Source organism: Arachis hypogaea, chromosome 12, assembly GCF_003086295.3.
Source record: "Arachis hypogaea cultivar Tifrunner chromosome 12, arahy.Tifrunner.gnm2.J5K5, whole genome shotgun sequence".
NCBI lineage: Eukaryota > Viridiplantae > Streptophyta > Magnoliopsida > Fabales > Fabaceae > Arachis > Arachis hypogaea.
Genome location: NC_092047.1, coordinates 110,298,271 through 110,315,188, shown reverse-complemented (window position 1 = coordinate 110,315,188; position 16,918 = coordinate 110,298,271). Strand labels below are relative to the sequence as shown.

General features: G+C 32.5%; 2 protein-coding genes across 4 annotated transcripts; one reads left to right on the top strand and one right to left on the bottom strand.

Moving 5' to 3' along the window:
• Positions 1-3,524: 3,524 nt before the first annotated feature.
• Positions 3,525-6,627, bottom strand: LOC112730529 (plasmodesmata-located protein 8-like). Its single transcript, XM_025780610.2, has 3 exons — positions 5,981-6,627; positions 5,646-5,815; positions 3,525-3,694 (listed from the first exon to the last, which is right to left on the bottom strand). Exons 1-3 carry the CDS (start codon positions 6,625-6,627, stop codon positions 3,570-3,572), a joined length of 942 nt encoding a protein of 313 aa, XP_025636395.1. The 3' UTR covers positions 3,525-3,569.
• Positions 6,628-10,429: 3,802 nt separating this feature from the next.
• LOC112728214 (O-fucosyltransferase 30) lies at positions 10,430-16,519 on the top strand. 3 transcript variants are annotated; one of them, XM_025778258.3, is made up of 4 exons: positions 10,430-10,985; positions 13,396-13,598; positions 13,773-14,419; positions 14,939-16,519. In XM_025778258.3, the coding sequence occupies exons 3-4, from the start codon at positions 14,010-14,012 to the stop codon at positions 15,996-15,998; spliced, it is 1,470 nt and encodes a 489-aa protein (XP_025634043.1). In that variant the 5' UTR covers positions 10,430-10,985; positions 13,396-13,598; positions 13,773-14,009; the 3' UTR covers positions 15,999-16,519. The 3 variants fall into 3 exon arrangements, with proteins under 3 accessions (XP_025634043.1, XP_072065805.1, XP_025634044.1); XM_025778259.3 differs by having other exon boundaries at positions 10,463-10,985; positions 13,729-14,419; XM_072209704.1 differs by having other exon boundaries at positions 13,396-14,419.
• The last annotated feature ends 399 nt before the right edge of the window (positions 16,520-16,918 follow it).

Below are 16,918 nucleotides of genomic sequence, written 5' to 3'. Positions count from 1 at the left end.
TATAATTTAATTTGTGTATTCTGTTGGGCTGAATTTGTGGGCCGTGAGACGTCTTTATTGTTGTCATGGGCTAAGGTGGAAGAGTGGTTTAATAGTTAGCTTCTTTATTTAATTTGTATTTTGATTATAAATGTAAATCTAGTTTGATTATAATTTATTATATCTATGAATCAAGCATGTTTAGATAATGAAAAATATTAGAGGTTTAATGCTTTTTATAAATATTAATTAATATTTTAGTTAATATTTTATTTTTATACTATTATTAGGATTTAAAGTTAGAAATTAATATTTCGTGTTTAAAATATTAGTCAAAAGTATTAATAAAAGATATATATATATATATATATATATATATCGGAAAAGCTCTGCATACAAGCCATTAGGGCTTGTATGCTTTACAAGTTCATTAAACAATAAAACCAAAATACGCGCTGCTCCACATACGTTGATTACACGCGCTATATAAGATCCCGCGTATATCTAACTACCAAATTTAAAATATTTGTTTCCTTCTTCGTTTTCTTTATTTTGAGATTTGGTTGTTCTTCTTCTCGCGCGTCTTCCCTCCTTCTTCTCCATCGTTCTTTTCCTCTCCTTTTCTCACTGGTATGTTCTTCATTTACGTTACTTTTTTCTCTCTCTACAACTCGAGCTTCGTTTTCTATTTTGATTTGTTGTTTTCTGAAATCAAAGTTTGAACTCGTTTTGAAGATAATGGATCATTCAACCTCAGATTGTCAGCTGAATCCAGGCGAAGTGGATTATGAATTTGAATCTAACGAAGTTTCTGAGGTTTGATTTACATAATGAACGCCATCTGTATATAGAGGATGAATATCCTCTTGAACATCAGGCGTTCCTCTTCGTTGCCAACGCCGATTTCCATCATTTCATCGGTAAGACTTTTGAGGGTCTTACCCTGGAATCTTCTAAAAATTATTTTGTCATCATCAGAAAGTTTCTTATACTCAACTTTCTCAGGAAATAGATCTCCTACAAAAAGAAAAACAACAAAGTATCCAAGTCGGTTCAAATACACCCAAGCATCAACCTAAATACACCAAGCATCAACTTAATATACACATATAATTTTAAGCTAGTTACCTGTTGCATTGATGCCAAGCGCATGACCTATTGTTTTTTGTGTTATTTGGAAAGAACCATATCCTGTTTTCAGTCTGTTCTCCCCAAGTTTGAAGTTGTTTGCCAGCTCCCTTAACAGTTGGTAATCCACCCTCAGTGGTGGGATGTGCATCAACCCACCGAATCCGAAATCCCTCACAATCGCCTTCTTCTCCTCACTCATGTTTCTGAACTTATCACTTAGGAGATGTGTGGCACACTTAAGGTCTTTTGTTTGGTTTCTTGCTGCCATTTTCTCTGAAACGAAAAATACACCCAAAGATATCAGTAAGATACACCCATATATATGAGTCAGATACACCCATTAATAACAGTAAGATACACCGATATGTAAGAATCAGATACACCCATTGATAACAGTGAGATACTCCCATAGATATGATTCAGATATAGTATCCATATATATCAGTCAGATATCACTCAAACATGCTTCAATATCAAGCCACATTACAAGGTCAAGCAGTATACACCCCCCAATCTACGGAATAAACCCCCAAAAATCAGTTACCAGAAGATCTAGAACAACAAGAATAACAGGATAACTTAGAACAACAACGTAGAAGAACAGTGTAACAAAGAAGCAAGAGTAACAGTAAACCCTAGAACAACGACGTAGAAGGAAAGTAAAACGTAGTTTGTAATATGGAAAATATACAGGAATCTTAATGAACTTACGTTGAGTATTATTGCTTTGTTTTCTCTTCAGATTCTTGATGGAGAGTTTGATGGTGTTTTGACGGAGGTTTCGAACAATGACTTGTATATTTTGAACTTTGATTTTCGCTCGAAAATGGAAGGGTTTCCTTGTTTTCGAAGCGCTTTGAGAAGTGGAAGAAGTGGAAGAGTTCGCCATACGTAACCGTTTTAGTGTTGAGCGGGTGAAGGTGACGCTCTATGTAATCTCTCTTGATGCGCGTGACTTGTATTTGGGCTGGGCCAACTTGTAAACTTGTAAGCTTGTATGTGTAGCAGGCCCGTATATATATATATATATATAAAAGTGACTGGCTATGTATAGTGGGTGATTGTTGGTATCTGTATGATATATATGACTGAAAAATAAAATAATTTTTTTGCTAACAAATCATGTGCTTATGCTATTTCTTAAGGTTATTTCTCCTGAGAATTTTTAAATTTTTGTAAATAAATATATTAAAATTTTCAATTATTTATCTTTCACATACATTTTTTTATTGAACACCTTAACTAGTATTTTTAGAATAAAATAGTCATTAAATTTCAAATTAAAACATTTGATTAAGTTTCAAATTATATTAAAATAAAATATGAAAATAAAGTATTATAATTATTACTATTTTATTGTTGGTCATGATTCCTGAATGGTGATAGACGTTGGTTCTAGAGGAAATTCAATACAATGAGACTGGGTTTGGGAAAGCTTTTTCAAGAGGTGTTTGTGCACTTAATTTTGTATTTGGTAAATTAAAAAGTTAGGGGTGCTTTTGAAAGTACCTAAGTGAAAGCTTTTTAAAGCTGGCTTATGCTTATTAAATTTTATTTATTTTTTTGCTATTATATTGCCATTAAAATCCTTATATATTTCTAACTTCTCATTCTAACCTTCACAAATTTTAACACAATCTTCATATATTTTTTATTTTTCAACCTAATCTTCACAAATTTCTTATTTTTCAACCTAATTGATTAAACATGCACCAATTGTTTTTTTTTTTTTTTTTTGTGTATCTAATTATTGGGTTAAACTTTCTAAACATTTCTTAACCCATATATACAGAGGACGAAATGGGCTTCCCATTTGATGGGCTTGTGTTTTTTGAATGAAAATCTTGACCAAAAGTAAAGGCCACAACTTTGCAAATAATTGGAGCCTCTTCTATGTAATTCATATCTATTTGGTGTGGGTTGGGCTTTCTAACATCCCATTACAATGACCAAAAACTAAAACGTTGCAAATAATACACACCAAAACCAAAAGTTGCAAATGAAAAGCATTGTAGCCGCCGCTGAGGATTTATAGGCTTCTCTGCTCATCAAGCAGCACTTGGGTTCAAAGTTCAAACCCAAGGAATACAAAAAATAGATATTCCTTCTAGTGTGTATAAAAAAATGTAGACACAATTGTCCTAAATTTAACCAATTTAAGTTAGTCGACTGGTCATCTCATTTGTCCGCTTAAACAAGTGTCGAGGACTCGAGGGTTCGAATCCACTACGAATTAGTCCTTAACTGCTCGGATTGAGAAATAGCGTGGGTAAAAAAAAAATTTGTCCTAATTTAAACCAAATCAAGTCAAGAATAAAAATTATACATATAATTTTGGAAGACCAATAATTATTAATTTAATTTAGCGCACAAAAAATTAAATTAACATTTTCAGAACTCGATTAATCCCTACTTTGAGTGCAAGTACTACTTATATTATATGTGGCATTATATTAACTTCAATGGATTCTTTTCACCATGGCGTTTTTGCAGACTGAGAGAACAACAACAAGAATAGCTAGACCTAATACAACCCCTACAATAATGGCAATTGATTTCCCCACTTGGTCCTCATTCGAAGAATCTGCAACATAAAAATTCAAAAAGAAACAGATAAAGGATGATTAAATGTTTAAAAACAAAACTTGTTCCTAATAAACAACTTGTGAATTTGACACCAAAAAACATTGTGAATTTATTGAAGAGTTTTGCAAATAGTATGATAAAAAAAAATCATTAATTAGTATACAGCAATTCAAAATTTCAAACTAAAGAAGAAAAAAAAAAGAATTTTTCAGTGTTCTAGATTAAAAATTACAAAACAAAAATAGAAAAAAGGTGTTCTGAGTAGGGCTGGAAGTTAGTCAAGCCAGCTCATGAGCCAGCTCGAGCTCGACTCGTTAATAGCTCGATAAGCTAAGCTCGTGAGTTGGTGAGCCAAGGTTGAGCCTGAAATTGAGCTCATAAATTAAATGAGCCGAACTTGAGCTTGGATAAGTTCAGCTCATTAGCTCGTGAGATGACTCGATTATATATATATATATATAACAATCTTAATTATTTAATATTTATATTTTTTTTTACATATAATTTTAATATAGGATATAAATAAAAAATTTATAATTTATTGATAGATAAACAATATATAAAATTAATCTTTTCAAATATTTTTAAAAATATATAAGTTATAATTTATTGATATAAAATTATAGATTATGTATTTATGTTTCTCTTATTTGAGCCAGCTCGTGAGCTTTTGGTGAGCCGAGCTTGAGCTTAAGAAATAAGCTCGATTGTTAATGAGTCGAGCCGTGAGTCAAGCTCAATTTTTGTGAGCTGAGCTTGAGCTTGGTCTAGCTCGACTCAGCTCGGCTCACTTCCAACCCTAGTTCTGAGATTTCATGTATAATATCACTATTTTTAATAAAAAAGTGTAGCTTTTTTTTAAAGACAACTTTAGGCTGAATGCAGGTTCGTGAACTGTATATAGGTGAATATACATTATACAAAATAAAATCACTATTATGTTTAGATTTAAAGGCAATAAATTATTAGAAAGTGTATATATGCATATAGAATTGCAGATAGAGGAATAACGGTGTGCATTTCCAGATAAAGCATAAAAAAAAAGTTTCAAAATTAGAGAATAATTTTGTTACAAGTAAAGATTACCTTTTGAGTGTTTCGTTTGACAAATTGCTAGTGGAAAATTACTTCAAAATTAGTGGAGTAAATAATTTTTTTAAAATTTGAAGAGGTAAATATATGTATTAATTAACTTGTTGCTAAGCTAATTTTTATTATTGATTGCCAGTGTAGAATATTATACTTAATAATTATTTTTAGTTACTGTACAAAAATATTGAATCTTTTTTTGTTGTAACTATGTATATAATAAAATAAAAAAATCATATTAAAATGACATTATTATTTTTTTCATAAAATATTATCTGAATTTATATTCTACTTAAATGCTATTAGACAACATATTAATTCAATTTAAATAATATTCACATACTATGCAATAAAAAATCAAAATATGAGTTAATCCGATATCTCTTATAACTATATCCAATATAAGCACATAGCATTTCAATCTTTAGAGTTTAATTAGTATATTGTCAGAAAAGATTGGAGAATGAGAAATTAAAAGTGCATTTAGTTTTTATTTTCATATGTTTTGTTTTGTTTTTGTTTTTAGAATTTCATAAAAAAAAAACAATAAAATTATATTTTTATCCTTTATTTTCGCGGTAAAAAATATAAATAGGATCAATTAACATCAGTTAGTATCATTTATATTTATATAGTATATTTAATTATTTATGTATTTTATTGTAGAATTTTATACTTTTATTGTTTTGATTATTCTAGCATCTATATATATTCTTGTACATTGTACCGTTCGATTCACACTTAATAATACACAGTCATTTTTTTCAGATTACTCTCTTATTTTTAACATTCACACAATTTTTAAAATAAAAATATTAAAAATAAAATAAAAATACAAATCAAACCAACTCTAAACAAACCTGGTTCATCATCGTTGTAGTGGCCAGATTTCCAATACCTTGCATAACATTGTCCCAAGAATACATCACCTGATACTGTTGATCCACAAAATCTCGTCAACTTCATCACTGCTTCTGCCATGCATGAGTTGCAATTTTCAGCACTTAGATCTCCCAAACACTGAGCATACCTAATAATATGTTACACAAATACAAAAATAAGAGTATTCATGAATAATACCTAATAAGATATGAAATTTAACATAAAAATAGCAACAAATATAAAAAATTAAGTAATATACTTAAATATTTGAGTAAAAATTAAATAAAATATTTGTGCATTATAGAGGTAATACCCTTCAACAAGTCCTGAATTACTAACTCTAAAGTCACTATTTCTTCTTGCTTGCAAATCACCAAGAACATCATCCCTTCGCCTAAGGAACTCAACATCATTGCTCACAACATTTTTGTTACATTTCTTGTACCTAAGACTTGTGTCAAGTTTTCCTAAGAAATCAAAATGTTCATATCTTATGTAACACCCTTCAAGTTGCAAAGATGCACTAAGTGAATAGGGACAAATTAGCCCTATTTGGTTAACTGAATTTTGAACACATTTTGAGCATTCAATTGGGTCCAAATCACCCCTACATTGGTACAAGCCATATATGGAACCTTCTAATAAAGGTGTTGATGATGAGGTTCCATTATTATTTATAATGGAAAAGCTATTGTAAGAAACATCTGAAGAGGAAGTAACAATTGAAGATAATAAAGAATTTAAGTTTGGTTCAAAGGGTGTGTTTGGTTGGTATTTCTCTTGAGAACAAGTTGCATAGATGAAGATATGAGATCTTGTGGTGTAGCCATGGACACTACTACTAATAAGAATTGAAGAAGAAAAGAGAAATAGTAGTAGAGTGCGTCTAAAAGCTAATAAGATTGTTTTATGATCAATGGAGTCTAATTGGAATTGAAATTGAAGCGTTCTTGTAAACATTTTTCTTTCCCCTCTTAGCTTGTATGAATTATCTTATATTTTTCATTTCTTCATTATGAGTTATAATAATATGCTGAGTAAGAGTGAGGTCTAGATGTGGTTCTTTTTTGGTAATTTCAAAGCTCTATCACGTGATAGCTTTTTTTTTTTTTATAAAGTTTTTTTATATACATATATTATCATGTCATGCTATATAAATTCAAATTAAAATAAAGAGGTTCCAAATACCAATTCTAATAATTGACTCATTAATTCATTTAAATAAATATTTTTTTTCTATCGATTTAAATCTATATGTCATCTTAATGAGTCGAGTTATAACCAATGAAATATATATATATATATATATATTTAACGAAAATGTGAATTATGATATGTATATATCTTTGCAAATACTTAAAAGCAATTTAAAATATATTCTAGAGTAAATACCTTTTTCGTTCTCTAACCATTTACCTGATGGATTTTTCATCTCCTAAAAAATCTAAAAATCTAAATCGGTTCCTATCTATTTTGATATATGTACGTTTCAGTCCCTATCTACTTTGAGTAAATGCTCTTTTCGATCCCTAAACACATACTGGAAAGTACATATATCAAAGTAGATAGAGACCGATTTGGAGTTTTAGATTTCTTAGGGAGTGGGAAGTCTATCGGACAAATGGTTAAAGATCGAAAAGAGCATTTACTCTATATTCTAAATAAAACTAGTTTTAAACTTTTGTATAGAAAAAATGCTTTATTACTTGAATTATCAAAATTAGTCAGGGAAGAAATTAAGAAAAAATAGTAAATTAAGAAGAAAAAACCTGCATGATGCCAAATATGCATTTTGAGTATGGTTAAGTTAATTAGTTCACATGTGCTGAGTTCAACTTGTCATTTTAAAATAAGATTTTTGTTAAAGCACGGAATAATTTAACTTGCAGTATAAGAGTAGTGATCTTAACATAAAATTAAAATATAACTTATTGCTTGGGGGAGTGCTAGGGAAACAATGAAAATTTTGAACAACATGAACAACTACCAATCAAATGAAAATATACTATATTCTAATTTAATGCTACTAATCAAATTTACTCTTTTAACCTTATTAATTCACATTGTTTACACATTGTTCAAAAACCTTGTTGGTTACCTATACTTTTCCTATTGCAAAATACTTATAAATCACTTTTTTTTTGGTGACTTTATAAATAACTATTTGGAATAGCAAGAGTGATCCTAATATAATAGAGTATTTTATTTTTTTATCAAAACACTAATCAACAATTAATTTACAGTGCAGGAGTAATTTTAACATAAAGTTAGAGTCAAATTTTTGTGTTAAAACACTAATTGCAACTAATAACTGGCTATACAATAGTGATTTTAACATGAAATTAGAATTTAAATTGTTAAAACATCTATTGGGGCCATACATTAATGTCAGAACAAGAGTGATCCTAATATGAAATAAGAATACAACTTTTGTTGTAAAAACACAAATCAACAAGTAGTTGACAATACACAAGTGATTTTAACTTAAATTTGAAGTTTGATTTTTTGTCAAAATCACTAATTTACCAATACCTGGCTTAGCAAAAATTATATATATATATATATATATATAATGAAAATTACTATTGATATAATGTTTTATTAGTGTGTTGATCATGATGAAGAGGTGAAATTTTAATTTTTATATTAAGACCATTCTTATACCGTCAAAATTAATCTATCACTGACTAGTGATAACTAGCATCCTAACATTTTTAATTTTTAGGTGTTTATATAATTTATTAAAAATACTTTTGTAGAAATTATTAAAAGGATATTTCTATTTTTAATGAATAAAAAAAATCAAAATTTTCAACTTGACTTTCTGACAAATGCCCCTAAATAATTTTTAATCCTCCATATTTAATTAAGCATCTACTTTTAAATATTCACTTAATTTAAAAAATAACTAGAATATAATAGTAAAAGAGTAGTCAAAATCAAGAAATGTTATAATATTTTGGTTGAATATGATGAGAAAAGAAGAACTTAAATGACTCTAAATTGTCATTTTGTAAGGCTTATAAAATTTGATTGGTTATAAGGTGATTTTCTACTATAAATTTATAATAGATTTATCTATCTGATTGAATTTGATTTTGTACTAAAATTAAAGAATAAAGTCAATATTCTTTTTTTTTATGTAATAAAAAATTATTCAAATCTAATAAGTATGAAATTAGTTATGTCTATATCTTAAAAGATTATTATTCATCCTAGTAGCAATATAAAGAACAAGGGCTAAGTTGGTTTTACATATTATAGGTAGATAGAAAAGCTTTTATATTTCGTATTTCATATTTTAAGAAAATGATCTTGTCTATCACAAAAAAAACAGTTATATATATTAATAAAAACTAAATTTAGTAGGTAATTTAATTATGTGTATCTTTGTAAATGTTTGAAAACCATTTAAATTATGTTCTAAGTTTTAATAGAATTATTTTTAAGCTTATTTAAACTTTTGTATAGAAAAAATGTTCTATTACTCGAATTATCAAAATTAGTTAAGAAAGAACAGGCAGAACATGCTACTGAAAAAAAAAGTAAATTAAAAAGGAAAAAAAGCTGCATAATGCTAAATGTGCATTTTGAAGACTTACTATCTTTACTCTTAGTTGAACTTTTAAGCATTTTGAAAAGTAAATGGTCATCTTTACTCTAACTATTTTAAAATGACAAGTTGAACTCACATGTGAGAACTTAACTTAATCATACTCTATTAAAACACTGAATATTTACTTTACCATCTTTTGGTGATTTCTGACATCCATTTCTTCTATGACTCCCACTACTTAAAAGCCAAAATATTTAATGAATTATAATAAGATCACTTTCAACTATTTACAAAACAAAAAAATGAGTAATAACCAAAAAACTAATCCAAAATAAATAAAATTTGTCTTATTTAATATTTATTAATTATTATTAAAATTAATAAATATTAAATAAAAAAATTTATATTATTTTTTTGTCTCTCTAATATTATTATTTACAAAATAAAATTCAGAAACAGAACAATAAGTTGTGTTGAATTTATTTAAGCGCTCGTCATTATAATTGATAATAAGAGTATTATCTTTTTGTCGATTTTTCTTTTAAATAAAGTTGTATTATACTATTATCTTAAAAACAAAGAATATGCAAAGAAACACAAAGTTATGTTTCTCCCGTGAGAGGGAAAAAAGGCCCAAATATAATATTTTATATGATTTTGAACTTTAGAGAGAAATGAGAAAAGTTATAGACCCAAACCCGGTCCAACTGTGTGAGCTGAATTGGGTTCTCTATATGGCCCGGGTTTTGAGCACTTCACCTGTTACAAAAATTATTCCATCTCTTCCTACAAAAAAATTTCTAAGTTTTGAAGTGAAAAAGTAACAAGAAGCTTGAGAGCACCACCATGATTCCATGAAGAACAAGTTCGCGCACTGGACTCCATGGGCGAAACAAGTTCTCTGATTCGGAGAGTGTGCCACTTCTGAATCTCACTCATTCTCTTCTCAGGTTTCATGGATTTTTCTTCATCTTTTGCCTTTTTCCTTCTCTATCAAGAATTCAAGATTCTAACCATGGTTCTAAAAGTCGGATCGGACTGATCGGTTGAACCGGTCGAATTGGGAACCGACAATAAAAACAGTCCAATCTGCCAATAACTGTTCATTCATGAACCGTTCGAAAACCATTGAATTGGCCGAGAACCGGCCGGTTCTTAATAAACTCACCGTTTTGATTTAAAAAAAAAAAAAAAAACCCACGTTCAGCCCCTTCACTCACTCACCCCCCTTCCCCCAACAGTCCAACACACCCTCCTCACACGTTTTCTCTTCAGAGCTTTTTGGTTTTGCTCTCAAACAAACCCTAGCCATCTAACCTCCACCACCGGCGCAGGGAGTGAGGCACTACCGCCGTCCGTTGCGCTGTCGTCGTGCTCCAGGTCTCCAACCCCTGTTCATTCTCACAGTCTCACCAATTGCAGCTTCTTCGTTGAGATCGACATTCGCGTCTGGTTTTCGTCTTCTCAGCCGCGCTTCTGCCGTCGTCAGTCGTCGTGTTCGTCGCCTGATCGCCATTGTCCGTCGCACTCAACAGATCTTCCTTACACTCTGCCCAAACTGCTCAGATCGAAGGTAATGGCTTCTCTGCTCACTCATCCACGCCGCGCGCCTCCTCCACGTCACCGGAGCCCTTGGTCCTGAGAGTCTTGTGTTCGATTGTCACGGCGGAGGGCCATATACCAACGTCGCCGATGGCCGGATTCTAAAGTGGGAAGGAGATGAAGTTGGTTGGACTTAGTTTGCTGTCACCTCTTCCAATAGGTACCAAAATGTGAACTTGTTTCTAAAATGGTGAACTTCATGTGAATTTGAGGGTTGATATGCCTTAGTTTTTGTTGAAAATAGTGAGTATTTAAATCGTTCTAGATTTTTTTGGAGATTTATTAGTTTTAGAATCAAAAGTTTTGTTTATTGTGTTTTTGTGTTCTGGGTTTGCTAGTGGTTGAAGACTTGATATGAGGATTTGGACACCTTAATGAATATTCCTTCTCTGTTCTTAGTTCTGATCAGAACATTGATTTTTTTGGGGGGATTCTGTTAGTGCTACTAATTGAAATTTGAATCATGGAATCATTAGCTCTGTTTTGGATTGAATGATTACTGATTAGTTGATTCATTTTAGTCCTGTTTTTGTTCTTTGTGTTGTTCTGTGTTCTTACTTTGAATGATTAGCTCTGCTCACTGCTATTGTACTGTGCTGCGCTGAAAAAGAGTGTGCTGAAATTGTCCTTAAAGTCTGAAATTTTGATAATCCTTCTTAATCTTTGGAAAATTTTGTTGCTGCTGCATAATTTTTTATTGTGTTATTGTGTTTTAATTGTTTGTGTTTTGGCTCTGTTACCTTCAATTGTTCCTGCTGGTGTTTGTTGCTTTATTTTAAATTTTAATTGGTGTTGTTTCAATTCTAAGTCATTCAATTTTTCTATTAGATATTATGCCTCTACTTTCATTTTATTGTCATTCATCAATGATTAATTGAACTCTAATTCATTTTATTGCCTCTAATTCATTTGTCTTAGCTTAAGGTAGGATATATGAATTTTTAAATATGGTGATATGGTGAAAAAGTTTTATTTATCTGAGTTTTGGCAAAATGCTAGACATTAAAGTTGAATAATATTTTGATGTTTGTATTTTTTTTGGGTGTTTATTTATAATTTATTTACTATTTTATTATAAAACGGTTTTTCCGGTTAAATTACGGTTGGACTGGTTGGACCAATGAACCAGTAAACTAGTGACTAGAACGGTTCGACGACCGGTCCGGTTTTCAGAACCTTGCCATTCTCTGAAGAAACAAAATCCAAACTTTCCCTAGCTTCTTCTGTCCGGTTCCGACACTGCCGTCCGTGGTTGTTGGCGCCTCCGCGACTTCCTCCTTCCCCCTGTCCCAAACCCACAACTTGTGCCCCCTCCACGTTTCGTTCCTAACCGTGGTTCTTCTCAACTCAGAGAGAACCCTAGCTAGCCTCCACCATCGCCGAACGGAGTGAGTGAGTCATTGCCGCCGTCCGTGGTTGTCCGAGGCTTCTCTCTTCGTCCTGTCCTCAACTCCCTGTTCGCACTTCGCTCTCTTCTTCCTCGCTCGGCGTCCATCCTCGATCGTCTTCGTCCTGCGCGCCGTCGTCTTGTCGCCCCTGTTCTCGATTCTAGGGTTTCCCTCGTTCCTGATTCGATTTGGGAACCCGAGGCGCTAGGGTTTCTGCGCCTTGCCAGATCCGATTCTTTCTTCTTCCTCCTCTGAGAATTCAAGATGTTTTGGCGCATGGCTGGCTTGTCTACTGCGTCTCCTGTGGGTTCCGTACAATCTCATTTCATATACATTTTCGATTTTTGTGCGTTGTTCTGCAAGCTGCTTGGGTGCAGTGGTTTGTTGGTTGTTTTAATTTGTGTGGTGTTTGCTCGGATTTGATTTTCCGTTTGGCTTTATGGAAAATGTGGCCTTACGGAGGGTTCTTGCAATTAATTTACTATCAATTGATTTATTTAGTTTTTGGATGATTGATTGCGGAATCTGATGCTGTTGCTATTGCTGTTGTGAGAATCAGAGTGATCGGAGCTTTGCCATGATTGGTCGATGTGAATTTTTCTTTTTGGTGGTGAAATTTGTGCAGTGTTACATGAAATGATGTTTTTGAAATTTGATATACTATTCCATAATCTTGGATGTTTTGATTGGTGCATGAAGATCCCTGCCTGAATAGAATGGCGATGGATTTCTTGTACGTCTTACTGTTTGTAGTTACTGTCACATGAATTTTAGGGATCTTAAGGGGAATTCTTTGCAGATATTGTACTAAACCAATGATACTGAGAGGTGGTGGTCGGCTTAAATTTGCTTTGAATGAATTCAGAAATGTTTGAGTTTGTAAATGATCAGTGTAACAGTAGTAGTATGTACATAATCTGCTGCATTGTAATTTATGAGAAGTGAATCCTGAAATCCTGAAATGCGGATAAATGTCGATAAATTTGAAATTCTTGCTGTTGTGTTTTAAATTTGTGAGATATATTTCAAATTCAACCCTAATAAACAGTCCATTATACACATTGTACAGATATCCCATTGGTTCCCTAGTGGAATTCTTTAAGATTTATAGTAGACTATAATTATATTTTAGGATATTTACTTATAATTTATTTATTATTTTATTTAAAATGGTTTTTTCAGTTGAATCACGGTTGGACCGGTTGAACCAATAAATTAATAAACCAATGACTAGAGCGGTTTAATAACCGGTCTGGTTCTCAGAACCTTGTGAAAAAGTAACAAGAAGCTTGAGAGCACCACCATGAAGATGGACTACATCGGCGGAACAAGTTCTCTGATTCGGAGAGTGTGCCACTTCTGAATCTCACTCATTCTCTTCTCAGGTTTCATGGATTTCTCAATTCTAACCTTCATCTTTTGCCCCTTTCCTTCTCTATCAAGATTCTAACAGCAATTCCCACTAACATTTCTCATAGCTTCAATTTTACATCGTAAACATATGTTCTTTGCTAGGTTATTGATGATGGGTGCTTTTCATTTTTGGAAATTTGTTTCAGAAACAGATAAAGTTTGCTGCTTGATCATGTGACTGATCATATGATTTTGGGGGGTTTTTGAACTCAAGTTATGTGCTTCAGATTTTTTAACAATTGATTCACATTACTTGCATTTGATGAAAAGGTAGCATTTGCATACACGAGTTGAGTTCAGATAACAACGTAGGTTGAAAGATTCAGACAATTCAATTTTCTTTATTATTATTGTTATTATTGAATCCTAGTATATTAACCAGAATGTTGCCTAAGAGGAAACCACAGAACAGAGTTCCCCTTGTTCCTGTGTCGGTTGTTATCATCGTTGTGTCATTCATGTTTCTCTATTACTACTATATGATGCCTAGTTCATCCCTCAATGGATTGTCCAAAAATATGGCATTACATTCCGGGCAATGCTCTAGCCAAGCATTGGCATTAGGGGAGAAATTTGTTTGGTATGCGCCGCACAGCGGGTTCAGCAACCAGCTTTCGGAATTCAAGAATGCGATTCTAATGGCAGGGATACTGAATAGAACCTTGATTGTTCCTCCTATTTTAGATCATCATGCTGTTGCTCTAGGCAGCTGTCCGAAGTTTCGGGTTTTCGATCCGAATGAGATTCGGATTTCTGTTTGGAACCATGTGATTGAGCTCATGCGCGAGAGAAGGTTAGTAAGCTTCTTTTTTGTCCCTCTTTTTCAGTTTTAAGAGCTTTTGTCCTGATGAATGAGTTTTGGATGGTAAAGATGCCGCTAATTGATTTTGATAACACAATTTTGTTTCGTGCTCTTTGTGCTTGAAGTTCTTCTCAAAAGAACAATGAAAAGTTTGGTTGTTATGTTGTCTTGAAACTTGAATGGGGGGATAAAGGGAAGTTTCAAGCTGGGTTTCATTTGATAATCGAGAATAGTTATTGATCAAAATTTTCCACACGGGCCAATTGCATTTTGAAACTTTTTTTTTTCATCACAGAAATTGTGACAAGAGTTGGCGAATTAGCAGTTTTGTTCAAACATTCAAATGGTAGTTTCGTTTTCATGTATAGTTGATGAAACTTCGTTCTCTTTTGCCTCTCTTCAATTATTCTAGTATCGCAAAAATAGTGTGTTTAAAACTACACTAATACTGCCCCTTAGTATTTTGTATAAATTTTGAAATTTTAACAATTTAATTTTGTTCTTTTGCAGGTATATCTCTATTGCCGAAATTATAGATGTCTCATCATTAGTTTCTAAGTCTCTTGTCCGAGTGATAGACCTTAGGGATTTTGTGTCAATATGGTGTGGCATCAGCTTGGATTCGGCTTGCTTAAATGATTCAACATTACAATCCTCTGTTTCTGAAACCCTGAAGCAATGTGGATCCCTTATAGCCGGGCTTCGTGGGAGTGATAACAAGTGTGTACATGCTATCCGTAACGACTGCAGAACTACAGTATGGATTTATGACCAAGGTGGTGGTGAGGATGGCACATTAGATCCATTCCAACCAGATGAGCAACTGAAGAAGAAAAAGAACTTATCATACGTTCGGAAAAGGAGAGATGTATTTAAGTCTCTTGGACCTGGTTCTAAGGTTGAATCAGCCTCACTACTGGCATTTGGAAGCCTTTTTTCATCCCCATACAAAGGATCCGAGCTATACATGGATATTCGTGAATCTCCTCAGGATCAAAGGCTACAATCTTTGATGAGAGAAATCAAGTATCTTCCATTCGTCCCGGAAATTATGAGTGCTGGAAAGGAGTTTGCTCGCAGAACAATAAAAGCTCCATTTCTTTGTGCACAGCTTAGATTGTTGGACGGGCAGTTTAAGAATCATCACAAGGCTACATTTCAAGGGTTAAGACAAAGCTTAGAATCTTTAAGGCAGAAAGGCTCCGAACAAATCCATATATTTATAATGACTGATCTGCCAAGAGATAATTGGACCGGAACCTACTTAGGTGATTTAGTTAATGATGCACATAACTATAAAGTGCATTTCCTAAGAGACACTGATGAAGTGGTCAGACAAGCAGCCGTAAAACTCATGGCGGCAGGTCATGGGCAGAGGTTCATTACGAACTCCAAAACTGTGGCCGGTAAAAAGTATTGTTCCAATCCATCGTTACCTGATGTACTTCTTTATGTTGAGCAGGCTGTCTGTGGCTGTGCATCTCTTGGTTTTGTTGGAACTTCTGGATCGACCATTGCTGAAAATATCGAACTAATGAGAAAATATGGCTCCGGTTATTGTCGGAGTTAACACCTACATGGAAGATCACCTTCAATCTTTGAGTCCTAGTGGATTGATTGGAATCAAAATTCAATTATGCTGCGCCTGGAGATGATTTCATAACTGGTATTTTGTTATCGGTTGTCTCCAAACCATAGTCGTGTCAAGAAACACGATACACTTCGGTTGAGGCCGTTTTTCATACTTTGGATATGAATCTCAACTAACTATGTTGGTATCTAAAATGTAGTTGCAGCAAGTGTTTCACATTTTACTTGGTTGGTACCCCTTTTGGATGGGGATGGTGTCCATAGAAAAAGGTAACTTTTGTTTTCACTTTTCAGAAGCTTTTTATTGTTTTGGCGTCTAAAACAAACACCACCAACAAAGATGTTTTGTTAATTCTTTCTGTATGCTGATGAATGAACATGTTTATTGAAGTTTGAAGTGGTAGTCCCTTCTAGCATTAGGACTTATTGTTTGTAATTTAGAGGCTTAAATGCTTAATACTGTGGATTGAGGTTTGAATTATGTGAGGCAAGTTACTACTACTCATCAGTCATTATATCTTACTTAACCGGTTCAACTAGTAATTTATTGGTTCAACTGGCGCGTATCAGCAAGTTGATCCTTGGTTCGAGTTTAATATCTATGTCAAGGGTTACAAGTCAAAACATCATTTCTCAAAGTTGGATGAGGACGACGAATCAGGTTGTCCAAGTTTGTAATTTTAAGGCGTAGGATGCCAATAATTGTAATTACGAATTAGGCAATTCTCCGATATCCTTTGAGAATTAAAGGGTAAATTATATTTTTATATATTATTGCATAATAATTTTAATTGTACACATTTAATATATGAAATAAATTTATTAGATTTAGATAATTTATTTATTGTAACATTTTCATGAGATTTGTGTAATTTTATAATATATTTAGAGTTTAATTTT

Coding starts and splice junctions, on each gene's coding strand:
- LOC112730529 (XM_025780610.2), bottom strand. CDS start 6,627: ATGTTTACAAGAACGCTTCAATTTCAATTCCAATTAGACTCCATTGAT. Junction 5,816..5,980: donor AATTCAGGACTTGTTGAAGG/GTATTACCTCTA, acceptor ACATATTATTAG/GTATGCTCAGTGTTTGGGAG. Junction 3,695..5,645: donor CTACAACGATGATGAACCAG/GTTTGTTTAGAG, acceptor TTTATGTTGCAG/ATTCTTCGAATGAGGACCAA.
- LOC112728214 (XM_025778258.3), top strand. CDS start 14,010: ATGTTGCCTAAGAGGAAACCACAGAACAGAGTTCCCCTTGTTCCTGTG. Junction 14,420..14,938: donor GAGCTCATGCGCGAGAGAAG/GTTAGTAAGCTT, acceptor GTTCTTTTGCAG/GTATATCTCTATTGCCGAAA.